Below are 27,187 nucleotides of genomic sequence, written 5' to 3'. Positions count from 1 at the left end.
AAGAAACACTGTTCGTTTTGTTTTTTTGTTTTTTGTTTTTTTTTTTTTTCACATCCAATGATACATAACATTGTAAGAGTCTTACTAATTAGAGAGACTCCATGTGATCTCAGCCAGCTGACCATGGAGTTGGAGTCTACTGTCTTCCTCTGTGGGATCCAAGGAAAAGTTTTCTCTGCCCTGTGAGCTGCATCATCGGCAAGTGGATCCAAGTCAGAATTAGCAGATATGCAGTTCCACAAAACCACAGACTAGGCTACTTTACAGGTGCTCCCACACAGAGCTCCAGGAGATGAGGCCTGAACAACAATAATAGTAGTAAATACAGGATTACTAAAGAGTAAGATAAAGATCTGCCTGCTCAACTGAATTTAGCACCAGAGGCATCACCCAGGGATTGTAAAACCGAACTACACAGATAGAAATGCAGGAAGCATCGGTCCTGATTCCTACATACACAGGAACCTGGTGGTCGTGGGACATCACACAGGATTGTCTGGACACTGACCCTTTCCAAATGGACTACACTGCACCCTGTACTCTCCTTTCTTTTTTTTTTTTTTTATTTCCAGCATAACAGTATTCATTATTTTTGCACCACACCCCGTGCTCCATGCAATCCGTGCCCTCTATAATACCCACCACCTGGTACCCCAACCTCCCACCCCCCGTCCCTTCAAAACCCTCAGATTGTTTTTCAGAGTCCATAGTCTCTCATGGTTCACCTCCCCTTCCAATTTCCCCCAACTCCCTTCTCCACTCTAAGTCCCCATGTCCTCCATGCTATTTGTTATGCTCCACAAATAAGTGAAACCATATGATAATTGACTCTCTCTGCTTGACTTATTTCACTCAGCATAATCTCTTCCAGTCCCGTCCATGTTGCTACAAAAGTTGGGTATTCATCCTTTCTGATGGAGGCATAATACTCTATCCCCAGGGGTACAGGTCTGTGAATCACCAGGTTTACACACTTCACAGCACTCACCAAAGCACATACCCTCCCCAATGTCCATAATCCCACCCCCTTCTCCCAAACCCCCTCCCCCCAGCAACCCTCAGTTTGTTTTGTGAGATTAAAAGTCACTTATGGTTTGTCTCCCTCCCAATCCCATCTTGTTTCATTTATTCTTCTCCTACCCACTTAAGCCCCCATGTTGCATCACCACTTCCTCATATCAAGGAGATCATATGATAGTTGTCTTTCTCTGCTTGACTTATTTCGCTAAGCATGATACGCTCTAGTTCCATCCATGTTGTCGCAAATGGCAAGATTTCATTTCTTTTGATGGCTGCATAGTATTCCATTGTGTATATATACCACATCTTCTTTTAAAGATTTTATTTTTATTATTTATTTGACAGAGAGAAATCACAAGTAGATGGAGAGGCAGGCAGAGAGAGAGAGGGAAGCAGGCTCCCTGCGGAGCAGAGAGCCCGATGCGGGACTCGATCCCAGGACCCTGAGATCATGACCTGAGCCGAAGGCAGCGGCTTAACCCACTGAGCCACCCAGGCGCCCCTATACCACATCTTCTTGATCCATTCATCTGTTGATGGACATCTAGGTTCTTTCCATAGTTTGGCTATTGTGGACATTGCTGCTATAAACATTCGGGTGCATGTGCCCCTTTGGATCACTACGTTTGTATCCTTAGGGTAAATACCCAATAGTGCAATTGCTGGGTCATAGGGCAGTTCTATTTTCAACATTTTGAGGAACCTCCATGCTGTTTTCCTTTCTGAAAGAAGACAGCAGGCTATCCAGTGCATTTCAACCCTGGGACAAGTACAGGAATCGCACCTGTCCTACCTCGTGCACCATGTTTCTGACCTTCTGTGCTGGTCTGGGCAGGGCAGTGGGGGCAGCTGTCTGTGGGAGCCTGATCCACACCCCTTCTCAGGTGACAGATGCTCTGGGGTGACCTGCAGGAGGAAAGCTCCTGGTCTGAGTCCTCCTCCACCAGCAGGGGGCAGCAGAGCTGCATCAGGAACAGCAGGACAGAGGCTGGGGCTGCCCATGGGAGGGGGCTGGGGCTGTCCCCTCAAGGGGACACCGGGCCTGGGGGTCAACAGGGGTCCAGGGTTCAGGACTCAGAGGCTGTCAGGATAAGACAACCTGTCTCCTCAGACTGCAGAGATCGTATTCTGAGGGTCAGATACACACTGTTACCTCACACACGGAGTACCTCCCTTCATTCTCCACCTCAGATCCCAGGGCACTGACCCTTCTTTACTGGGCAGGTCCAAGACACCGTGACCCCTCACCCTCTGCATTTCTTGCCCCACTCCATTCAGACTCAGATCTGGGGCTGCAACTACCTTGTTCATGAGTGTCTCGGGGGACAGGAGGTAGGGGACTCAGAGCCATAGATCCCTGAAAGGAAGGCCTGGAGCCTCTCTGTGAGACTGTCTCCTGAGTGATGTGATTCCCACAGCATAAGACCACATCTCTGGTCCCTGACCTGTCCTTGCTTCCGTGACAGAACTCAGTTCCCAGGAAGGACCATTAACTATCCAGTCTCCAGAGCTCAAATCCTGTGCATAGATATGACCCTGGGGAGTCTCACAGCGACACAGAACCTAAAGTGAGCCCCCCTGTCAGGGATGGTTTCTGGCACTTTTCACAAGTTTACATGAGACAGGGATGAAAATAATGAAAGGAATCAAAGTATTGATGATGAAAGATGCTGGTCTGCTGTGGGGTGGGTGGTGTCACAGAGACAGAGGCACCACATGGAAATAGATTAAAAGTTGTGATAAAACTCCAACAGCCTGGGAATGTATAATAAGTAAATTCCCACATGCACCATGATGAAAAAATGTCAGGATGCAAGAGTTTTCCATTCTTAGGACATGCTGAGAATGGGACAAGAGTGCAGCTGGGGGAAGCAGAGAGGACATGAAAAAGGAGGGGTAGACGCTGAGGCCACATGACTTCCTTTCCCTGAATCAGGTGCTGTTTGTAGCTCTGCAAGGGACCAAATCAGCCCCGTGGCCAGGCTCCAAAAAGGCCGTCCTGGTGCTGACTCAGCTACCCTGTGCTCAGTGACCCTGGTCCAGATATCCATGATCACCTGTCAAGGAAATGGTATAGAAATCTTCAGTGTACAGTGGTACCAGCAGAAGCCAGGGAAGGACCCTGGCCGGTCATAGATGACAATAACAAGTGCTCCACAGGGATTCTCTGATGCTAAGACTCCAACTTGGAAGACACAGCCACCCTAAACCCCAGGAGGACCAGGGCCAAGGACAAGGCTGATTATTACTGTCAGGTGTGGGACAACAGCAATGCTCACAGTGACAGAGCCAGACAGGGTTATGAGACACAAACCCCCTTCCATTCTGTGTCACACTCTCTTTCAGTCCCTGGAGGACTGTAGACAAAGAACAGAGGTCTGGTCCAGGGCTCCAGGTCCGAGATTCCCAGACCTCTCTCCCAACACAGCCCCCCAGGCAGCCTCTGCGCCATGTGGATCAGGGGTGCTTGTGTAGGAGGCAGGATGAGGCTGTCATGTTTTCTGTCCTAGGGTAGTTGCTGGGGACGAAAGATCAGGCTAGAAGGACAAAGAGACATCCATGCAGACAAGACAAGCTCAAAGTGACAAGGCAAAGTCTCAACTTTCCACTGAACAGAATCATTGTGGTGTTTAGGGATGGAAGCAATTCTTCTTTAGTGTTAAAACCTCTAGGACAGCAAAGTGTATGTTAATCATACAGGAGTGAAAATTCTGCAGTGGGTCACCCAGAATGTCAGTGAGTATGGACATTCCCAATTCTACCTCTTCATTCCTGGACCCATCAATGCTGGCTATGGGAGAAACAGCATTGTGTATAGGACACGTATTTAGTGTAAATATCACCTCCTGCCAAATCTTGCCACAGTCCCACAAGGTGTTGCATGTAAATGGACAGTAAAAAAGTCTGTAAGAGGCCAGTAGTCCATCATTCCAGCCAGCTATTTCAAATGCTGCGGACCATGGTAGAACCAGTGAATTCCACACTGTAGAATGTGTAGAACCACACATTCCATAGTGTGCATCAGCACTCTACAGTCCTTTTCTGAGGTGAAATGTGAGCTTTGGACAGAACCACACTGAATACTGGAACAGTGGGTGAGGCATTCAGTAAGTCCAGGGGTCAGAGTTCGGGAAGAAGCACTGCAGTCAAAGAAAGCATGTTCCCATCCAGAGTAAAGGTCTCTTCCACCAAGAACAGAGTCTAATGTCATTCACCTGCCACCAGGCTCCTGGCTTATTCCTAAGGGAATGGTCTCATCCTGGAACTCTGAGTTGGTCTCTGCTCTTGGAAGATTGGTCCCTCAGAAGTAGCCACAGTCATGTCAGCTTTATGAGGGGACAAACCTAGGGATTATCCCATGAATAATCTAAAAACTTGCAACATGGCCACTTTGCTATTGGCCCACTGGACAAGTTCAAGAGTGGATGCAAAAGAAAGCTAATCACTGTCCCCAGATGTGTCACATTATCCACCTGAGTATGAACACCATTTCCCATTGAGGACTCACACTTCTGGGCATTCTCATGAACACAAATAGCTCTGTGTTCATTTGGGGGTGGGGTCTCCTCACATATCTCTTCCTCAAACATCTCTTACCACTTTCCTTTATTCCTCCCAAGGCTCTAACTTTCCAGCCAAACTGAGTCAGAGAACATAGGTTATAAATAAGCCAGTTCTGTCCTTCTCTCTGCCCAGGTGAAATAAACAAACTACTCTGCTTACATGGTGCCTTATTGAAAAATTGTCCATATTGTGCAGGGTTGTCCCAGATGATGGCTGCAGGACTACGACTGTTAACTAGCAGAGTTGGCTACACATCACACAGGAAACTCTTAAACCTACCACGGCTTTTCCTCTGGATCAGCTGTTCATAGGATTGTCCCCACTGGGTCATAATTGTGCCAGGCAGAGCAAAGACAATGCAGTATGGGTTGGGGTCATGGCCGTCAGGCCTTTTCCTCATGCATCTCGCCTGTGCCTTCAGGACCTGAGGAAGCCTGATCTCAAATTTGCCTCTTCTGTTTGATGATGGAGAGCTGCTATGAATGCCCAATTCCATGGCATGGTTGATCTGATAACACAGTTTGTGCAGACAGCTCAATCACATAGTTACTTAGTGATGAATTAGGAACCTACAGTCTCTGTTAAGTTTTAGTAGCAAGCCAAAGCGTGTGCCAATGGGAGCTTTCTACTAATACACATGCAAAAAAAAAAAATGGTAAGGTGCCCATCTATTTCAGTTCTAGGAACAAAGTCTTTGATTGAAACCACTGTGCTCTGTCAAAATGAGTCTGATTACTACTTGTCCTGCCATTCATTATGATAACAACACACACCTTACCATTGTTGATAAAATGGAACTGCTGTTTCCTAAAAATGCAAAGATTCCCAAAATTACAACTTTGGCACCCAATCCAGATGACAAAATCTCCAGAAAACATATGTGTATATATCATATATATGGGCATATATGCACACAAATACATCTCCAACATATGCACAGCAGACATAATCAGTATATATGTGCACAAGCATTCACAAGTATATTCATATATATGTGTGTGAATCAATATATGAGAGAAAGGAGTATGTGACAAGAATTTGATGTCATGTGTCACAAACACAAAAGTGAGGCACGGAGAAGCCACGGTCACTGTCCGCTACAAACGGGCTCCTGCTTCCCACTGAGTTTGCAGGGAGGCTCACACAGGGTTCCTCTTTTGACTCACCTTCCCTGGAAACATATAACATGAGAATTTTAACACATCACCAACACCTATCCCCGATTTTATAACCTATGGGAAAATATCGCCTTGGAACTCAACTAGCATAGAATCCCAGACACCTAAGGTCATCACTGTCCCCCACATCCTCTCACAAACCAGACTCTTCCCCACAGGGACAGACTCCAAGCACACTTCAGTTCTTGTCCCTTTTTCCCATCCTAACAGCAGCCACACAGTCCCCTCTGCAGAGAAGCTTCCTCCAGCCTCTGCCCACACACAACAGGCCGGTCATTTTTTCTGATGTCATTTCATTCTCTGCACAATCCCAACACTGTCCAGGTTCTTTTATCATTTAAATAACTGATTGATTTGTATTAGTTATTATCCCCACGGGACCAGAAGTTTTAATGCAATGAATGCCCATATCAGTCAAAAGCATGAACATTCAAGCAGCTATTTTCCGGCAGACAGAAGTAAGTCTGAAGTCAGATGGTGGTTCTTCAGGTACAACCAATTCGCTGAGGTCCCAAATCTTCTCAGTGTGTCTCCCACCATTGTGACTATGGAGACTCTGCTTTGTCTTGTTGTTGACAACAGACCTCAGGATGGCTGCTGCAGCTCCAGCTATCAGTCATGGGACAAGGGAAAGAACATTCATAAATCTAGTCAGTTTCTTTCATTCACAGACAAAACTCCCCAGAAAGATCCCCAGAATAATGACACATCTGTGGGTTAGCTCTGGGCCACAAGGTCAATGCTGACCTAGACATAATTGAGAAATAGTGGGGCTTCTCAATGACTATAGAAGACAAGATGCAGGTAGATGGGGTTGATGATGGTGTGCTGTCTCACCAAAGCAACTGTGTCCCCAGTGCTGCTCTGCCCAAGGCAGGAACCCAAGAAAGACTTGTCTTATTTGCACTGATATCCCAGGATGAAGCCTATGGAAGACCAAGCTGGATCTGAATAAGATTTTGTTGGTTTTGTCTCTGTCCTTGGAGCAGGAGCTATAATCAGACTATGTGGTGGTCCAGCAGCCAGATCAAGTGAAACAGAGCCAGAGTCCTGTGTCTCCTGGTGTTCAGCCCCCAAACCACACCATCACCACCACCACCCCTGAGACATGAGGCCTGATACCTCGGATGGGTGCTGCCTTCTCTTCACATGAGCCTCTTCCTATTTTCATGGGTAGTCTGACGCCTTATACCTAGTCTTGTTGCTGGCAGGAGCTCCACAGAGACCAGCAAATCCTCCCCTGGAGGATGCATGCCAGCAGTGCATGGATCAAGGGGAATCAGGATGTGAGCACTGGGTCATGAATCTCCACCTGGACAAAAGATTTCCCTGCACTTCCACCTGCCAGTGTGGAGCGGCCACTAGGGGGAAGCAGAGATCACCTGGAAAGGCCTCAGGGATTCTGACTGGGAGGATTGGTTACCAGGACCTGAGACCAGTAAGTAAAGGTATAGGTTTACTACACTATCATGACCTGATATAATCTGATATAATGTTCTGATTCAGTCTCTCATCTTTATCCTGTGAAATTTGTCTCTGGTTCTAGCACACGTCCAGGACTTCATGACGCTCCACCCCACCCCCATTCCTGCTACACCAGTCACTGTCAATCCTTGTTCAAGCATTAGGTCTGTCCCTTTCAGGGAGGGCACCTTGGGGATACTGAGGAACAGCATCTATGACCTGCCCCAGGAGCAATCCCTAGGCACAGACTCCTACAGCACATCAATGGCTCCCTAAACCTCCATGTGCACCTGGCAAGGGAGGGATTTTTTCCTATTTTGATGTTCACAATATAAACCAGAATTAGGACAGACACTGATCTATGATCCTCAGTGCCTACAGAGGAAACATTCTATGATGGGTTCAGAAAATGCAGACAGACTCCACCTCACAGCTCAGTTGTGACCATGCCTCCCCAGGAGCCAGGTCAGGACATGGAGAGGGATAGAGTTTGGACAGCAGACTATGGGAACACAGGGTGAAAGAGAATCAGCTGGGCTGAGGATGAGTTTGCAGGAGCTGCCCTCCCATCTCTGCGTCTCTTGGAGCTGAGCCCATTTCTCTCTCTCTCTCTCTCTCTCTCTCTCTGTGTGTGTGTGTGTGTGTGTGTGTGTGTGTTCTTAGTACTGAGTGCATCTCTAAAACCACAAGGCTCCTCAGCAGCAGCCCCTGAGCTCTGGCTCATTTGCATAACCAGCAGGTGTCTCCAGCAAGCAGATAAGAGGGGGCTGGGAGGAACCCTACCCAGGTTGAGCTTCAGGGAGCAAAATCAAGGGACCTGCACCATGGCCTGGACCCCTCTCCTCCTTGGAGTCCTGGCTCACTGCACAGGTGCTGAGGCCAGGCTCACACCCCCTTATCCCCTGGTTCTGGGACACTCCTGAACTGACTTTGAGCTCAGCAGTGGACTGCCCCTAGAGGGCAAGATCTCAAGACTGTCCTTTGGGATGAGGGGCTAGTGAGATGTGATTTCTTCCCACTGTTGTCATTGGCTCCGTGTGACCCCAAAAGGGCTGCACCTGCCCAGGGAAAGGGGAGGAATGGTTCTCATTTGTTCAAACGTTCTATCCACAAGGCCTGCGCATGGGCCCCAGAACAAAGAGGACATCAGGGTGGGAATTATCTAGAGAATCACTAGGATTTAAACCGGGGTGGAGGTGTCCAGGGGATGATACTCTGGCTGCAACCTACCTCTCATCTTCTCTCTTGCAGGATCCATGGCCTCATACGTGCTGACTCAGCCACCCTCAATATCAGTGAACCTGGGGCAGACGGCCAAGATCACGTGTGGGGGAAACAACATTGGGAGTAAATATGCTCACTGGTACCAGCAGAAGCCAGGACAGGCCCCCAAATTGATTATCTATAGGAATAGCAACCGACCCTCAGGGATCCCTGACCGGTTCTCAGGTTCCAACTCGGGGAACACGGCCACCCTGACCATCAGCGGGGCCCGTGCTGAGGACGAGGCTAACTATTACTGTCAGGTGTGGGACAGCAGTGCTGATGCTCACGCTGACACAGACAGATGGAGAAGTGAGACAAAAACCTCTTCCCCATCTATGTCACACTCTCCTCCAGGCCCAGGAGGCCTCTGCACAGAGCAGGGAGCACTTCTGGCCCAGGTCCCCTCATCTGAGATCCCCAGACCTTCCGCCCCATCCAGCCCTCCAGGCAGCTCTGCACAGGGAGGTCAGGAGAGCATTTACAGCTGACAGCACGAGGCTGCCTGCTTCTCTGTGCCTGGGTGTCAACTGCAGACACAGGGTCTGGGTAGAAAAAAGACACAGGGAGACATTTGGCCAGTGGTCATGATCTCATCATTTCCATGTGGTGGTGCTCATGGGCTAATGCTCTCCTGACTGATCAGGATTACAGTTCAAAATGTCCCAGCTCAGCTGAGTTCCTGAAGCTCTGGGGACATGAGAGGAGCCTCCTGTACCAAAGTGGAACAGACGGGTACAGTGGACACTGAGAGGTCACCCACATCCCCTCTTCTGGGCTCACACATGCACCCACTGCCACTGGCCACTCACAGGGGAGCTCCTCACTAGAAAGTGCTGCCAGTTCAGAGATCTGATTCCCCAGGTTTCTGTCCCTTCTCAGAGAGGTTCTTATGAATGATCTCCAGAGGTCCAGAATCCAAGGCCCTGCCTCCGGTTCAGATGTCCTGAAAAGTCCCAGCTGGAGAGCTCCCTGAAGAAGGAGGCTGATCAGATGGCTCACTCTCTGTGGGTCGCTCTCCTTCTGCCCAGGCTCATTTCTCTTCTCCTTCCAGGTTTTGAAACATGCACTTCCCTATCTCAGAGTCTGCTTCCAGGAACCCAATCTGAGATGGCCAGAGTCCTAGTGATAGTCCTCAGGGAACAGAGGGGGCCACAGTATATATCCACAAAGCTGGGATGCCTCCCCAAAATCCACAGGGCGCATGTCCAGTCTCCACCAGATGAGATCCTTTTTTCTACTTCTATACAAGGAGAAAACATGCAGACACACTAGGTGCTCTGGGTTCTGACAGATAGCTGGAGAGTCTCATCTGTTCTGTTGGTGAATGAGTGACATTGGGAATGTTGTCTTCTCCTCCACAGTGGCCAGAAAATATTCATCTATGGGAGTGACACACACAAGGAGTGCTCTCTCAATTCAGCCCCCCGATACACGCACATTTTGTCCAAGAAGACCTCTTTACATGCCCCCTACCCAGAAATACGGACAGAAAACAATTTTATGAAATGTACTCCAGTCTCTCGATGCTGACACGTAAGAAGCCACCAGAGTCCCACCTTGTCCTCATGAAATCCACGAGACCCATGCAAACCACACTCTGCAAATAAAGGGAATATCAGTAATCTTTCTTCCACTTGATAATATGCAACTATCCCACGACAACCACAAATAGGTTCTTTCTCCTATAAGAGGAAACAAAATACACTTTTGTCTGCTAAGGGTGTTTATTCTGTCCCACATGATTTGATATCCTAAATGTTAACATTGAGATAGACAGCTTCCGACCATAACACACCTGATGTGAGATGATAATGGGATGAGGCAGGTGGAAAAAACATAAACAAATGATTACTATGTATCCAAACACATTCCTACAACATAAAGAGAAATACGTGTTATTTGCATGCTCATTTCTGCCACTACACTGTATTCAGAGAAAGGCAACTCTAATGACTTTCTTCACCACCCACCGCTTGATCCCCTTTCTTCAGGAAAATACCTGACCAAGTCTTCACCCAGCCAGTTGGGAGGACTAAACCGTCATTCAGGAACATTGGTCTATTATCAGACATGCTGGATTGATCTGTGGCACATTCGTGACTGTAACCACAAACCTGGGACTCCTAGGGGATCCCCTGAATCCATACATACCGTCCCTTGCCTCACTTGTGCAGTAGACACCCAGGACCCCCTGTGACAGTCACCATGAATCACCCCAGCCAGTGCCCTCACATTGACTCCTGACTCACTCCTAGGAGGCACTGAAAGAAATAAGACCCTGACTCTGCTCACATAGCTGTGCAGTCAGTATTCCCCAGGGGATCACCATCCATAGGACACATTCCATATGGCTGGTAAAAGTGTCCATTCTGAAACAACTTTTCAGATCATATAGTATCTGGCGTTTAATTCAAGATCCCTTACCCAGAGCAGGTCAGTGAAGCCCCATGTCCCAGGTAGCTGAGTAGGACCTAGGGAGATAAGAAGTGAGATTTTCCACGGGGCCTAGACACCCCCGCCCCATGAAGTACAGCGAGCACACAGTCCTGGGGGATGGGGAAGGGGTTGCTCCCCAAGATGCAGATGCAGCTGCAGCAGGTCTGGGTGAGACCCAGGCATCTGCAGGTGGGACAGCTCCCCAGTGAGCCTGTGGTACTGCTCCTCTGGGGACCCTTCTCTGAGTGGTTTCACCCCTGCTCTTCTCCTGCTTGCAACCGGGGTGAGAGGCCCACATGGAGGAACAGTGGGAGATCAAGTGACCCGATTTCCCTCCCAGTCAGGGTCCATGTGGTCAGGACCCGCACTCATTATGTCCACATCGCCCCCTCCCTTCATGGGGCTGTGACAGTCACTTCTCTGTCAGCTGTCTTCCTCCAACACCACTTCCTCTCCTCTCTTACAGGCGTGTGCTTCCCCTGACCTGCGGCCAACTCCCTCTATGTCAGTGGCCCTAATCAGGCCCATGAGCTCAGGCATAAACATGCCTCTTGGAAGCAGCAGAACCCAAGCCTAGTTCCCCCAGCAGGTGTATATACAGATATGAGCGACCACTCGGGGCTGATTCTGAGGATGGAGCATAGGTAAGTGGTCCCCTGAGCATGACCGGGACTGAGAGCCAGACTAGAGTGACCATTGCTGTGCTACTTAATGTACCATTGGGAGTGCCTGGCAGCGACTCAGGTGACATAGAAGGATGGAGGATGGGACATGAACCAACCTGTCATGGTCTGACTCACTCTCACTGTCCTCTGAGCACCTGCTGGTCAGGCCTAAGAGCATGAGACCTTCCTAGTCCTGGCCCGGACCCTGAAGGATGGGAGACTAGCAGGTTCCCTGATCTCAGATCTGTGTTAACTCAACTGAAGAGTAGCAGGTGGTGGGTTCTTGTATGGGAACTACAGCCAGGCTTCAGAGTAGATAATACAGATTTGGAGTGTCATTATACATCACGTGGTCCCCAGATGTAATCACGTGCCACTCTGGAGAGATGACAGCTGTATCAGAAAGCACAGCCCTGTGGGAATTTCCCTTCTCCTTGGGTACAAGCACCTGGATGGGTCCCAACGGCTCTGTGACTCCTTCCTTTCCTGGATGAGGTTTACAACAACCTACAGGGCTGCCCAAAACTTACTGAGGAGGGGACCAGGCCCCTGCTGCTAGGTGCGTCCCTTCTTTGGGTTTTACAGAAACTGAGGAGGAAGAGCAGACACCACCTTCGGGCCCACCTGGAGACCTTCTCCTGGCACCACTGTCCATCCACTGCCCCAAGTCACCTGCACCAGGCAAGTCTGACCCTTTGCTATGGTCTGACCCACATGGATTGACACCCATGCCCATGTGACCCTGTGTGGTGGCCCCGGCTACATTAGGGCCTTACTGTAGCTCTGAGGAGAAAGATCTTTTCCAGTATTTGAAGAGATTTGTATTGGAAGTTCAATTTCTTTCCTCGATTCTTTGACCTGTGATTTTGAAATTGATTTTGAGAGTAATTGCATGAGGTCCAAGGAACAGATGAGGAATTTATTAAGAAGGAGGAGCAGAAGCTTCCGCCATTTCCACCCTGGCTTCAGTTAGAAGGATACTTTCCGGGGATGGGAGACACAGAAGTGAGATCATTTTCTCCTCAAAAAAGAATGCAGAGTACCATTAGAGTTTTTCATCTAAATTTTACTTAATGACCTGATCAATCAGGAACAGGATCTTTGGTGGCAAACTCTATGGCCAAAACAATCATTCCATGGATTTTTCAGGTGAAAGGATCATGAAAAGGTCCCTCTAGAGAATTACAATCTGGAGATTCCCACCAGAGCCTTCTTCATCAACAGGACAATGAATAGCCTGGCATCTCCATCCCTGGTCAGCTAGGAAGTCTCTGTGGTCAAGTGCAGCAGCGCCCCCACAGGCAGCTGGCAGAACTGAGAGCAGAAGCTGTCTCCTTCAGGACCTGGACCATTCTGGCGGAGGTTGTCCCACATCCCTTCCCACTGTGAGTAGCCTTCCTCACCTGCTGCAGAGGACTCCAGCTTCCTTGCACCTACCAGCTTCTGCCCTCTCTTTCTCCCTCTCTGGGGGACGGGGACCTACACTCTTCTCCCTGCCCTTCCTTCCCTGTCGGGTGCACCCCTTCCTCATGTTACTGTCCAGGAAAGCAGTGGCAGGTCATCCACATGGGTCAAGACAGGGGGACTGGACCAGAGACACATGTTGCCCATTAATCACCTTGTGTCTACAGCTGGATAAGACAGGAGGGAAGAATAGAAAATACCACCCTGATTGTCCTCCGCCCCCACGTGACCTAAGGTTAAATAGGGCTGGTCTGAACCCACCTTGTGTCAAACTTGTCCCCACCTCACCAGCTTCTTCCTAGAGGCCCCTCTATGTGCCCATCAGCTCCCCCAAGGACCTGATTTATTGCCTGGAAATTACCTCTTACCACACCTGACACTTCCCTCTGAGCCCAGAATGCTCACCTTAGGAGAAAAGTCCACATGAGCCCTGACCTGGGTTGGAATCCCAGGTCTCTCAGGTTCCCCACCTTCCTTCAGATTCTCTACTACAGTCCCCAAGGGCACTGACTGGGCTTTTCCCACTTGTGTCTCAGTACTTCTTTCTTCTTCCTGACCTGAGAGTAGCTCCTGGACTCCCTCTTCAGGATGGGCCCTGACCTCTGATCAAGGAGCAGCCTGCCTGTTCAGTTGTGTCTCATCTCTGGATCCATGTTCTCCAGCACATAACTCACCACCGATGCCTTGGTCCCCATTCCGCCAGGAAGGTTTGCCCTGCAAGAACACACTGAGGAATAGCAGAGACGTGAAGAGTGGCGCTTACCTTCCCCACAAAGAGACATCTGAGGTAAGAAGATTGTTGTTTTCTGGAAGCTCACCAATTGCATGAGTGCCCACAGTCTGGCTAGTGTTCCCTCTATGGAACCCTAGAGGGAACCAACCCTACAATGTTGGTTTTGCTTCAACTCTTATTGATGATGCACCCCAGGAGTGCTCAGCTCCAACTCCTACCCCATGTTCCTCAGGAAAGGTGCTGCTGAGTCCCATCACTTCCTTCCTTCATGACAGCAAGCTTCGTGAGAATATCCACCCATTACCTTACATCCGTGGTCCATGCTGAACCACATGGTCAAGCCTGACTGCCAGAGACCTAAAGAAAGCAAGCTTCTGACTTCCTATTAAATGCAGGTGACAATGCACATGTAGAAAGGAGTCTAGTCTACCACCTCGGTCTGCACACCAGTGTGTCTATTATTGGGCCTCACACCCCAAGATGGAAAGCCCTGAGAGCAGACTCCATTTCCTTCAGGTCCACACATGAGGGGGAATGTGCAAGACAAAGTGGGTGAGAATACACGTTCTTTAGGGGATGTTCTCTTTTCTCTTTGGAGATTGAGCCGCCATTGCTACCTATCAGTGATGCATGCACAGCTGCATCAGAAAGAACCAGCCCCGGAGTCCTGTGTGCTCCAGTGCCAAGCCCCCAACCACCTGCATGACCTCCACCACCCCAGAGACATCTATGGGGATGTGTCAGGAGGGCCTTGCCTCTTCAGTCTCTAATAGGACTCTGCATGACTCATCTGAGCCTGTCATGGCTGGTCTATGGGTGGCACAGGCCACACAATGGAGAGGATTTCTTCCCTCTGGTCAGCACTTCATGGGTCAGGGAAGCACGACTTAATCACTGGATTCTGAATCTAAACATGGATAGAGGACACCCTTGTAACTCCGGCAGCCAGCGTGAACAGCCACCAGGGTCAGCAGAGGTCCCTTGGGAAAGCCACCTGGACAAGGGGAGGGTCTGGGCATCAGAGGCTCTAACATGCAGGGGCTAGTATTAGGACCCATCACCTGAAGCGAAGGTGTCCATTTCCTAGAGAATCTTACTTCACACCGATTTCCAAATCCTGCTGGCTCCAGGTCTCTTAGATTTGTCTTTTCTGGATTTTCTTACTCTTCTGGCACAGGCACTACAACTGTATTTCACCAGCCCAAGGCAAAACACAGACACTGTCTAGCATTCTTCCCAGAAGTGTTCTATATGAGCCTGTCAGCACATTTGGAACACTGAGGCATAGCAGCTCTGTAGAGGCCCAGGAGCTCACATCAAGGACAGAATCTTACAGAACAGCAGGGACTCCTGGAATACACAATATGCCCTTTGTAAGGGTGACATTTTAATGGGGTCTGGCTCTCAGTAGCTGTGCTTGCTTTAGGATGCTACCCCTAACCTTGCCTTCTGATTTCACCATAGTCCAGGTTCATAATATTCAGACTGACATCACCTCTGAGTACTGCTATGGCCAGACCTATCCAGGAACCAAGGCAGGACATAGTCTGGGGTAGAGATATCATCCCCAGTTATGGGATGAACAGTTGAAGGAGTATATCATGGGCCAGTGGTTGGGTGTGCAGATGCTGCTCCCCTCTGCTGTATACCCCTTGGTGCTGAGCCCTTCTTCGAAACCACAAAGCTCCACACAGCTGCCCCTGAACCATGGCTGATTTGCATAACCAGCACATGTTTCCAGCAAATGAACAAAAGTAACCTGTGTGGGTAAACCTGCCAATCTGGACCCTGGGGAGCAGAATTGGGACACCTCTACCAGACCTTGAACCCCTGTCCTCCTCAACCTCCTGTCTCTATGCAGAGATACTAAACCCATGCTCACACACCTCCGGCCCCACAGATCTAGGAAAAGCCTGGACCTGATTCTGAGCTCAGCTGAGGGCTACCCATGGTGGGCAGGATACTCATGATCTTCCTGCTACATAAGGGGCTCATGGGCTAATACCAGAAGGACTGTGATCACTGGCTCTCCAGGACTTAGCCTGCCAAGAGAAAAGGGGTGGGGAGTTCCATTACATCACAGACTCCATTCCCTGTCAGGCCTATGGGCCCTTGGGACTGAGACTGGGGTGAAGCAGCACCCTGTGTTCCCACAGAATCCCTGGAGCTCAGTCTAGACTAGGCAGCTAGGAATATCTCCTAAGTATGTGTCTGTGTAGCTGTATGTAGAAGAATGAAACCCGACTATTCTCTTACACCGAACACAAGGATAAACTCAAAATGAATTAAAGACCTCAATGTGAGACAGGAATCCATCAGAATCCTAGAGGAGAACATAGGCAGTACCTCTTTGATATCAGCCACAGCAACTTCTTTCAAGATACGTCTCCAGGGCGCCTGGGTGGCTCAGTGGGTTAAGCCGCTGCCTTCGGCTCAGGTCATGATCCCAGGGTCCTGGGATCGAGGCCCGCATCGGGCTCTCTGCTCAGCAGGGAGCCTGCTTCCCTCTCTCTCTCTCTGCCTGCCTCTCCATCTACTTGTGATTTCTCTCTGTCAAATAAATAAATAAAAAATCTTTAAAAAAAAAAAAAAAAAAAGATACGTCTCCAAAGACAAAGGAAACAAAAGTGAAAATGAACTTTTGGGATTTCATCAAGATCAAAAGCTTCTGCACAGCAAAGGAAATAGTCAACAAAACAAAGAGCAAACCCATGGAATGGGAGAAGATACTTGCAAACGATGCTACAGAAAAAAGGTTGATATCCAGGATCTATAAAGAACTCCTCAAACTCAACACACACAAAACTGATAATCATGTCAAAAAATGGGCAGAAGATAGGAACAGACACTTCTCCAATGAAGACATACAAATGGCTATCAGACACATGAAAAAAGCTCTTCATCACTAGCCGTCAGGGAGATGCAAATGAAAACCACACTGAGATATCACCTGACACCAGTTAGAATGGCCAAAATTAGCAAGACAGAAAACAACGTGTGTGTTGGAGAGGATGTGGAGAAAGGGGAACCCTCTTACACTATTGGTGGGAATGCAAGTTGGTGCAGCCACTTTGGAGAACAGTGCGGAGATTCCTCGAGAAATTAAAATAGAGTTTCCCTATGACCCTGTAATTGCACTACTGGGTATTTATCACAAAGATACAGATGTAGTGAAAAGAAGGGCCATCTGTACCCCAATGTTTATAGGAGCAATGGCCACAGTCGCCAAACTGTGGAAAGAACCAAGATGTCCTTCAACAGACGAATGGATAAGGAAGATGTGATCCATATACACTATGGAGTATTATGCCTCCATCAGAAAGGATGAATACGCAACTTTTGTAGCAACATGGACGGGACTGGAAAAGATTATGCTGAGTGAAATAAGTCAAGCAGAGAGAGCCAATTATCATATAGTTTCACTTATTTGTGGAGCATAACAAATAGCATGGAGGACAAGGGGAGATGGAGAGGAGAAGGGAGTTGTGGAAAATTGGAGGGGAGGTGAACCATGAGAGACTATGGACTCTGAAAAACAATCTGAGGGGGTGGGAGGTTGGGGGTACCAGGTGGTGGGTATTAGAGAGGGCATGGATTGCATGGAGCACTGGGTGTGGTGCAAAAACAATGAATACTATTATGCTGAAAGAAATAAAAAATTTAAAAAAAAAAAAAGAAGAAGGAGGCAGAGGACATGAACAGACATTTCTGCAAAGAAGACATCCAGATAGCCAACAGACACATGAAAAAGTGCTCCACATCACTCGGCATCAGGGAAATACAAATCAAAACCACAATGAGGTACCACCTCACACCAGTCAGAATGGCTAAAATTAACAAGTCAGGAAACGACAGATGCTGGCGAGGATGCAGAGAAAGGGGAACCCTCCTACACTGCTGGTGGGAATGCAAGCTGGTGCAACCACTCTAGAATACAGCATGGAGGTTCCTCAGAAAGTTGAAAATAGAACTACCCTATGACCCAGCAATTGCACTACTGGGTGTTTATCCTAAAAATAAAAATGTAGTGATCCGAAGGAGCACGTGCACCCAAATGTTTATAGCAGCAATGTCTACAATAGCGAAACTATGGAAAGAACCTAGATGTCGATCAACAGATGAATGAATAAAGAAGATATGGTATAGATACACAATGGAATACTACACAGCCATCAAAAGAAATGAAATTTTGCCATTTGCATCGATGTGGATGGAACTAGTGGGTATCATGCTTAGTGAAATTGGTCAATCGGAGAAAGACAACTATCATATGATCTCCCTGATATGAGGAAGTGGTGATGCAACATGGGGGGGTCAAGGGGGTAGGAGAAGAATAAATTAAACAAGATGGGATTGGGAGGGAGACAAACCATAAGTGACTCTTAATCTCACAAAACAAACTGAGGGTTGCTGGGGGGACTGGGGTGAGGTTATGGACATTGGGGAGGGTATGTGCTTTGGTGAGTGCTGTGAAGTGTGTAAACCTGGCAATTCACAGACCTATACCCCAGAGGATAAAAAGGTATTATATGTTTATAAAAAATTAAAAATTTAAATTTAAAAAAAAAGAAAGAAAACCTACTGAGAAAGTACTGCATCCACCAAATTAGAATAAAGTATGCTAAAGAATGCCCAGATCTTTGAGAATTATTTAGCCCCATTAAAAATAAACAAAATAAAATAAAAAGAGAAAAAAAATAAATAAAATAATAATAATAATAAATAAAGTTATTTGATTCAAAAAAAAAAACTAATGATGTACTATATGTTGGGTAACTGAACATTATTTTAAATATAATGTGTGTTCAGGGAACACACCATGAGTAGAGTGTAGACCTAGGACAAGCCTGACTTTTACTGTCAGGTGTGGGACAGCAGTGTTGATGCTCGCAGGGACACAGACAGGGAAGTGAGACACAAACCCCTTCCCTGTCTGTGTCATACTCTCCTCCAGCCGGGAGGCCTGTAAGCAGAGCAGTGAGCACATGAGACAATGGTACCCACACATATGAGCCCCAGGGTTCCCTCCCCTCTACCCACCAAACAGGTTCTGTACAGGGAGGTTCATGAATGAATTGAGGCCAACATGACCAGGCTGCCCTGCTTGTCTGTGTGGATATGACTCAGGGACAGAGGGTCTGGATAGATGGAAAGACAGAGACTTTTATTTCCATATCCTGGTCACTCTGCTATATTTTTATCCAATTGACCAGGATTTGAACCCAGAAATTCCCAGCTCAGCTGAGCTCCTAAAAACCTAGTCCTTGGCAGCTGAGATTCTGAGTGGAGCACACAAGGGCAGTGGACACTGTCAGGTCACCTACATCCTCTTCTGCAATCACTCACCCACCCATCCCTGTGGGAGGCCCTAAAAGCTTACAAGGGACTCATCACAGGAAAGTGCTATCCTTCAACATTCTGCCTCCCCAGGTTTCTTCATCTTTTCAGAGAGGTTCAAAGGAATGATGGCCTTAGTCCAAGATCCCACGAGCTTGCCCAGGTTCAGATGTCCTGAAAAGCCCCAGATTTATAGCTCCCGACAGGAGGGAGACATCACCTGATATCGTACTGTGGATCTCTTCTCCTTCTGCCCAGGCTGACCTCCCCAGATACTTCCGGATTTTCTGCACATGCACTTCTCCTTCTCAGAGTCTGCTTCCAGAAACCCAGGACATGGACAAGAGTCCTGAAACAGTGAGCACCTCACCTGGGAAATTCAGGTCCCCTCTCTCTCCACTAGTGTCCCCAGGAACCCCCAACAGGGTCCTCAGGGACCTAAGGAGGCCAAGGTGTCCCCACAAATCTGGGGTTTCTCAACTAATTACCAATGTGCTTGTCCAATCCCCAGACAGATCAGATTGTTCCTTGTATTTTTATACACTGAAAGAAGATCCAGACACACTAGGTATTCTGAGTTCTGACAGATAGTTGAAGAGTCACATCCGTCTTGATGGTGAAAGGGGGATGATGGGGCAGTTGCTGCTGCCAACACAGTGGCCAGAAGAAACACAAACATGGAGGTGAGACAAACAATGGGTCCTTCTTTACTTCCACCCCATATTTGTACATGAATCTCCAACTATCCCCACCCTTCCCAGACGTATGGACAGACAAAAATTCTGTGAAACACAGCTCAGCCTGTCAACAGTGACACTTAATAAGACCCTACAATCCCCCCTCATCCACATGAAATCTTACAAGTTCCCCATTAACCTAAACACCAAGTAAAGAGAATGTGGGCAGCCATGTTTCCACCTAACATGATATTCCTCTCCAGGAAACAATTACAAACACGCTCACCCTTTCCTCACAAGAGGATGTAAAATACAACTTTGTCTCCTAATGATCTTTATTTTCTGTCCCAACTGATTTTATATCCTACAACTTCAATATTGAGATATAACATTCACTCTTGGTAACAACTTTATGTTAGAAGATAATCGGGTAAAACATGAGAACAAAACAGAAACACATGATGAATCTATATCCAAACATATTTATGTCAACATAAAGAAGACACATGCTACTTTTATCTGGCTCATTTCTGCCACTACAGTGTGGTCAGTGTGGTGTCTATAATTACCTTCTTCACTGCTCACTCCATATGCCCCTTCCCTCAGCAAATACCTGAGCTTGTCCTGATCCTCACCAGTTATGACCACCAAACCTGCATTCTGGAAGATGGGTCTATTATCTGACCTTGCTGCATTGGGTTGTGGTGAATTGAGAACTGTAATCACAGTCCTGGGGTATGCTAGGGGATCTCCTAAATCCCTATGTTCCTGCTTACCCCAATTGTCTTGTAGACACACAATTATCCCATGACACTCATCATGAAACACCCCAGGCAGTACCCTTACATTGAATCCCTGCCAGGCAGAGTCAGAAGGACCCATGACACACTCCCAGAGCAGGGCAGTCACACCCATCCCTCCTGCCTTGGTCAGGCTCTGCTCTGACCAGGGTCTGAATCCAGCACACGTGATCTCCACTCCTGGACTCACCTCATTGTCCTCTGTTTTCTTGAGAAACTAGCCTCTCTGGGTACTCACTTCACCTACTGTGAAATGGGGAAATTTCTACTGATGTGAGAAACACTCTTCATCAAATTAATATTATAAAACATTGAAGAGTTTAACTTATTAGGCAAATGCAGTGGGGTCTCAGTGAGTTACCCTTGGTGTTGAACTCTCCTGTCTGCCTCTGTGGACACACAAGGAAAAGTTTTCAGCTGTTCTGTAAACTACATCACATGCAATTTTACCCAAGCCTAAATTAGCAGATTCCCAGTTGCACCAAACCACAGAGTAGTTTAAAATCCTACCACACCAATCTCCACAGGATGTGAGTTGTAATAAAATTAATAGTAGCAAAAATAGCGGTAATTAGAGTAAATTTTTGCCTGTTCAACTGAACTAAGCACCAGAAGCATCACCTGTCGCTCTGATGACCCAACTGCAGAGATATGGATGCAGGAAGCATCGGTCCTGATTCCTAACTACATAGGAACCTGGTGGCTGTGGGACATCACACAGGCTTGTCTGGACACTGCCCCTTTTCTTTTTTTTAATTAAATTAATTTATTTATTTTCAGAAAAACAGTATTCATTATTTTTTCACCACACCCAGTGCTCCATGCAATCCGTGCCCTCTATAATACCCACCACCTGGTACTGGAACCTCCCACCACCACCCCCCCGCGATTTCCAACCCCTCAGATTGTTTTTCAGAGTCCATAGTCTCTCATGATTCACCTCCCCTTCCAATTTACCCCAACTCCCTTCTCTCTAACACCCCTGGTCCTCCGTGATATTTATTATGCTCCACAAATAAGCGAAATCATATGATAGTTGACTCTTTCTGCTTGACTTATTTCACTTAGCATAATCTCTTCCAGTCCCATCCATGTTGCTACAAAAGTTGGGTATTAGTCCTTTCTGATGGAGGCATAATACTCCATAGTGTATATGGACCACATCTTCCTTATCCATTCATCTGTTGAAGGGCATCTTGGTTCTTTCCATAGTTTGGCGACCGTGGCCATTGCTGCTATAAACATTGGGGTACAGATGGCCCTTCTTTTCACGACATCTGTATCTTTGGGTTCATCATCACTAGCCCTCAGGGAGATTCAAATTAAAACCACATTGAGATATCACCTTACACCAGTTAGAATGGCCAAAATTAACAAAACAGGAAACAACATGTGTTGGAGAGGATGTGGAGAAAGGGGAACCCTCTTACACTGTTGGTGGGAATGCAAGTTGGTGCAGCCTCTTTGGAGAACAGTGTGGAGATTCCTCAAGAAATTAAAAATAGAACTTCCCTATGACCCTGCCATTGCATGGGTATTTAATGTTCATCATCATTGGACACTGCCCCTTTTCAAATGCACTACACTGTAGCCTGCACTCTCCTTTCTGAAACAAGGCAGTGGGCTCTCCAGGGCATTACAACCCTGGACAAGTACAGGAATCGCACATGCCCTGCCTTCTACACCTTGTATGTGACCTTCTGTGCTGGGCTTTCTGTGGAAGCCTGGAAACCCTGGTCCAAACCCTTTCTCAGGTGACAGGTGCTGTGGGGTGATCCACAGGAGGGAAGCTCCAGGTCTGAGTCCTTCTCCACCAGCAGGGGGCAGCACAGCTGCATCAGGAGCAGCAGGACAGAGGCTGGGGCTGCCAAGGGAGGAGACTCCCACAGACACCTCGCCTGGGGGTCAGTGGGTTGTCTGTGGTTCAGTCCTCAGAGGCTTTCAGGATGAACCACCCTAACTCCACAGGCTTCAAGGACCATGCTCTCAGGGTCAGACACACAGTGTCACCCAGGACACTGACAAGAGTACTGAAACAGTGAGCACCTCACCCCTCTCTCTCCACCAGTGTTCCCAGGGACTGACTCCTCCGTGCTGGGCACAACCAGAGACACCCGATGACTCACACTTCGCCTCTCCTTCCCCAGCTCCACCCCAACTCAGACCTGGGGCTGCACCTCCTTTTCTCAGACCATCTCTGGTCTGAAAGAGAATTTGGGGTCCCTGGTTCCTGGAAGGAGCATCTGCAGCCTCCTTGTGAGACTGTCTCCTTGTGCACATCTCTCATACCTGCAGGGACCATGCCTAGGCCCTCAAGCTCACAACATATGGGAACATGTGATTGTGTGGATCCTCACAAGATCACAAACCTTGAAATTGTTTCCCATGTATTTTCATATGTTCCCATGAAACACTGATAAAAAAAATTAAGAGGAATGAAATGGCTGACAATGCCAATAGCTGGTCTGCTGTGGGATGCGGGCTATCAAGAGACAGCAGCATTATGTGTAAATAGACTAGAAATCCTGATGAATCTGCAGCTACAGGTGGTTGTTTAACAGGTAAGCACCCACTTTTGTAAGTGATGAACAAACCTCAGAATGAGAGTTTCCCATTCTGACGACATGCCAAGGATGGGATTATAGTGTCTGTGGGGGATGCAGAGGGGACCTGAAGCAGCAGGAGGAAGGTAAGGAAGCCATGAGACCACCTTTCCCTAAATCAGGTATTGTCTGCATGTGCCAGAGGAACCAGGTCAGCCCCATGGCCAGGCTCCTGCAAGGCCCTGAGCCAGCCCTGGACAGACCCCAGTCATATGGGATCCCAGCAGGAGTCTTGGGTTATAGGACAGACTCTGTGCTGTCTGGGGGACTTGAGACAGTCCTCAGGGGAGGAGAATCAGACATTCTAGGAGAGGAAAGCACCTGGCTGAGGCCCGTCTCCGACTGCTGTGATAACAGAGAATAAAGCAACTGGAAGGAGCCCAGCCATGCTGGTGTTGTGGGGAAATCAGACTTCTGATGGGTCACTGTATTAGTTTGCTAGGGTTGAGAGAACAGAGCCCCACAAACTCGGGGGAAGGAGCAGGGAACAGAAATGTATTGTCTCACGGTTCTGGAGGTCAGCAGTCTGAGACCAAGGTACCGGCAGATTGCTTGTTGTTTTGTAGACTGTGAAGGAGAATCTGTTTCATCTTCTCTTACAGCGCCTGGTGGTTCTCTGGCAATTTTTGGCGTTCGTGGTCTTATAGATTCCTGCTCTAACTTCATAGGTGGCCTCCCCGTCAGAATCTGTCTCCAAATTTTCGCTCTCATAAGGACCCCTGTCCAAGTGGAACAGGGTCCAGCCTACTCCAGCGCAACCTCATCTGAATTAAAAGAATTACATCTGGTTCTTGGGAAGATGGCGGGGGAGTAGGAGGAGGCGCCTCTTCAGCCTGTACCCCAAAGTGAGCTGATTACCTACCAAAGAACTCCGATCAGCCATGAAATCAGCCTGAGATCAGAATTATACACGTCTGGATCTCTACAGGGGCAGAAGACACCAGTGGGCAGGTAAAGCGAAATGGGAACGCGGAGACTGATATCGGAAGATAAACAAAAGGGGGAGGGAGCCACCAGAGATGACCAGTTGGAAAGTAATAATACCCCAATATGAGTGAGAGTGCCCTGCGTCTGGGGACCAGCATTATCCTGGAGACTGGTTGAAAGCACTCCAAAAGAGCAAAGGATTGCGGGGGGAAATTGTGGGAATCAGGGCGGCTAGGGACAGGGGCTTAAGTCCCCGGTCCCAGGACAGCCTCCCCGGCGCTGAGGCAGAGAGAGTGCAGCGGAGAAACCAGCTCTTGGTCCCTAAGCCGCCAGCGTGCCCGAGAATGCATGGGTTCTAGCTCCTGTGAGGGGATGGGAGCCACGCCGGTTGGCAGAACGTGCGAGCCCTACCACAAAGCTTGAGATACGCGCGCATGTCCCTCATGCTCCCCTGAGTTACAAAGGCCCGGCCGGCGCTCTTTGACCCGCGCCATTGTTTCAAAGCCTAAGCCGCGCGCCCAAACTCTCCCCTGACAGAGGTGCACAAAAGCCCAGCCTGGTGCTTACAGACCAGCACGCCCTCAGTGCGCGAGATGCGCGCTGCCTCTGAAAGAGGTGCTCGCAAGCCGGACACTCCCAGCCCGGGCCAGCAGCAAAATCTCAGTGTGTGATCGCTGCTTGGAACCTCTCTGGCGGTCGGGAGCTCCCAGACAGCTGCCACTGCCTTGGCTTTGGGTACAAGCAAAAGATCCTGCGCCCCCAGGGTCTGCAACTTGGAACGTGCTCTGCCAGCGGCCAAGGGGGAACTTATTTAGGCTCTGCACCCAGACTGAGGCTTCTCTCTGAGAGGGAGATCAGGGTGTGGTTTGTTTTCCTCTAAAACTACAAAAACCATCAAAGGTGGTCAAGGTGAGAGAAAAAAAAAAAAGTAAACAAGCATAAACACCGCCAGAGAACAAAAGCCTGAAAAAAACCAGTTTCCTCAGAGCCCACCCCCTTAAGGGGGGCGGGAGGACTTAACTCAGGAAACATCATTGACTGACAACCCATGTGGCAGGCCCCTCCCCAGAAAACAAACCAAAAAAGGAAAAAAAAAAAAAGAGGAAAAAAAAAGGACTAAAAGAGAACAACCACTACTTCATAGGAAAACTTGTATTATTTACTCATTCCCACTATTCCGGTTCAGTTGTTTTTTTTTTACACATAGGTAATTTTTTTAACCTATTTACCATCACAGCGAGTAGTACAGTACATCAAATTCCATAATACCTTTCTTTTTTTTTCTTTTTTCTTAAATTTTTTATTTTTTATAAACATATATTTTTATCCCCAGGGGTACAGGTCTGTGAATCACCAGATTTACACACTTCACAGCACTCACCAAAGCACATACCCTCCCCAATGTCCATAATCCCACCCCCTTCTCCCAAACCCCCTCCCCCCAGCAACCCTCAGTTTGTTTTTTGAGATTAAGAGTCACTTATGGTAAGCATGATACGCTCTAGTTCCATCCATGTTGTCGCAAATGGCAAGATTTCATTTCTTTTGATGGCTGCATAGTATTCCATTGTGTATATATACCACCTCTTCTTGATCCATTCATCTGTTGATGGACATCTAGGTTCTTTCCATAGTTTGGCTATTGTGGACATTGCTGCTATAAACATTCGGGTGCACGTGCCCCTTTGGATCACTACGTTTGTATCTTTAGGGTAAATACCCAATAGTGCAATTGCTGGGTCATAGGGCAGTTCTATTTTCAACATTTTGAGGAACCTCCATGCTGTTTTCCAGAGTGGCTGCACCAGCTTGCATTCCCACCAACAGTGTAGGAGGGTTCCCCCTTCTCCGCATCCTCGCCAGCATCTGTCATTTCCTGACTTATTGATTTTAGCCATTCTGACTGGTGTGAGGTGATATCTCATTGTGGTTTTGATTTGTATTTCCCTGATGCCGAGTGATATGGAGCACTTTTTCTTGTGTCTGTTGGCCATCTGGATGTCTTCTTTGCAGAAATGTCTGTTCATGTCCTCTGCCCATTTCTTGATTAGATTATTTGTTCTTTGGGTGTTGAGTTTGCTAAGTTCTTTATAGATTCTGGACACTAGTCCTTTATCTGATATGTCGTTTACAAATATCTTCTCCCATTCTGTCAGTTGTCTTTTGGTTTTGTTCACTGTTTCCTTTGTTGTGCAAAAATTTTTGATCTTGATGAAATCCCAATAGTTCATTTTTGCCCTTGCTTCCCTTGCCTTTGGCGTTGTTCCTAGGAAGATGTTGCTGCGGCAGAGGTCGAAGAGGTTGCTGCCTGTGTTCTCCTCAAGGATTTTGATGGATTCCTTTTGCACATTGAGGTCCTTCATCCATTTTGAGTCTATTTTTGTGTGTGGTGTAAGGAAATGGTCCAATTTCATTTTTCTGCATGTGGCTGTCCAATTTTCCCAACACCATTTATTGAAGAGGCGGTCTTTTTTCCATTGGACATTCTTTCCTGCTTTCTCGAAGATTAGTTGACTGTAGAGTTGAGGGTCTATTTCTGGGCTCTCTATTCTGTTCCATTGATCTATGTGTCTGTTTTTGTGCCAGTACCATGATGACGACAGCTTTGTAATAGAGCTTGAAGTCCGGAATTGTGATGCCACCAACTTTGGCTTTCTTTTTCAATATTCCTTTGGCTATTCGAGGTCTTTTCTGGTTCCATATAAATTTTAGAATTATTTGTTCCATTTCTTTGAAAAAGATGGATGGTACTTTGATAGGAATTCCATTAAATGTGTAGATTGCTTTAGGTAGCATAGACATTTTCACAATATTTATTCTTCCAATCCAGGAGCAAGGAACATTTTTCCATTTCTTTGTGTCTTCCTCAATTTCTTTCATGAGTACTTTATAGTTTTCTGAGTATAGATTCTGTGCCTCTTTGGTTAGGTTTATTCCTAGGTATCTTATGGTTTTGGATGCAATTGTAAATGGGATTGACTCCTTAATTTCTCTTTCTTCTGTCTTGCTGTTGGTGTAGAGAAATGCAACTGATTTCTGTGCATTGATTTTAT

At 47.6% G+C, this 27,187-nt stretch overlaps 4 protein-coding genes and 1 gene segment (V, D, J or C); all 5 read left to right on the top strand.

Annotated features, from left to right (window-relative positions):
* Window positions 1–27,187, top strand: part of LOC116571642 (immunoglobulin lambda-1 light chain-like) — a 487,065-nt gene that overhangs the window by 273,345 nt on the left and 186,533 nt on the right. The window contains exons 1-2 of one of the 6 annotated variants that reach the window (XM_032309772.1): window positions 8,027–8,096; window positions 8,478–8,775. The exons of the other annotated variants lie outside the window; for them this stretch is intronic. Of the exons in view, the coding sequence (XP_032165663.1) occupies window positions 8,051–8,096; window positions 8,478–8,775 (344 nt within the window). The 5' untranslated portion in view covers window positions 8,027–8,050. Of the gene's footprint in view, window positions 1–8,026; window positions 8,097–8,477; window positions 8,776–27,187 lie in introns of those variants that run through there. 6 annotated transcript variants of the gene reach the window in all.
* Window positions 1–27,187, top strand: part of LOC116571641 (immunoglobulin lambda-1 light chain-like) — a 1,068,967-nt gene that overhangs the window by 863,210 nt on the left and 178,570 nt on the right. The window lies entirely within an intron of this gene.
* Window positions 1–27,187, top strand: part of LOC116571643 (immunoglobulin lambda-1 light chain-like) — a 569,629-nt gene that overhangs the window by 368,006 nt on the left and 174,436 nt on the right. The window lies entirely within an intron of this gene.
* LOC116571639 overlaps window positions 1–27,187 on the top strand; it is a 248,716-nt gene that overhangs the window by 66,484 nt on the left and 155,045 nt on the right.
* LOC116571638 (immunoglobulin lambda-1 light chain-like) overlaps window positions 1–27,187 on the top strand; it is a 1,139,351-nt gene that overhangs the window by 962,440 nt on the left and 149,724 nt on the right. The window lies entirely within an intron of this gene.

The sequence above is a fragment of the Mustela erminea genome, chromosome 13 (assembly GCF_009829155.1).
Source record: "Mustela erminea isolate mMusErm1 chromosome 13, mMusErm1.Pri, whole genome shotgun sequence".
Lineage (NCBI taxonomy): Eukaryota > Metazoa > Chordata > Mammalia > Carnivora > Mustelidae > Mustela > Mustela erminea.
This window is presented reverse-complemented; position numbering and strand designations above follow the sequence as displayed.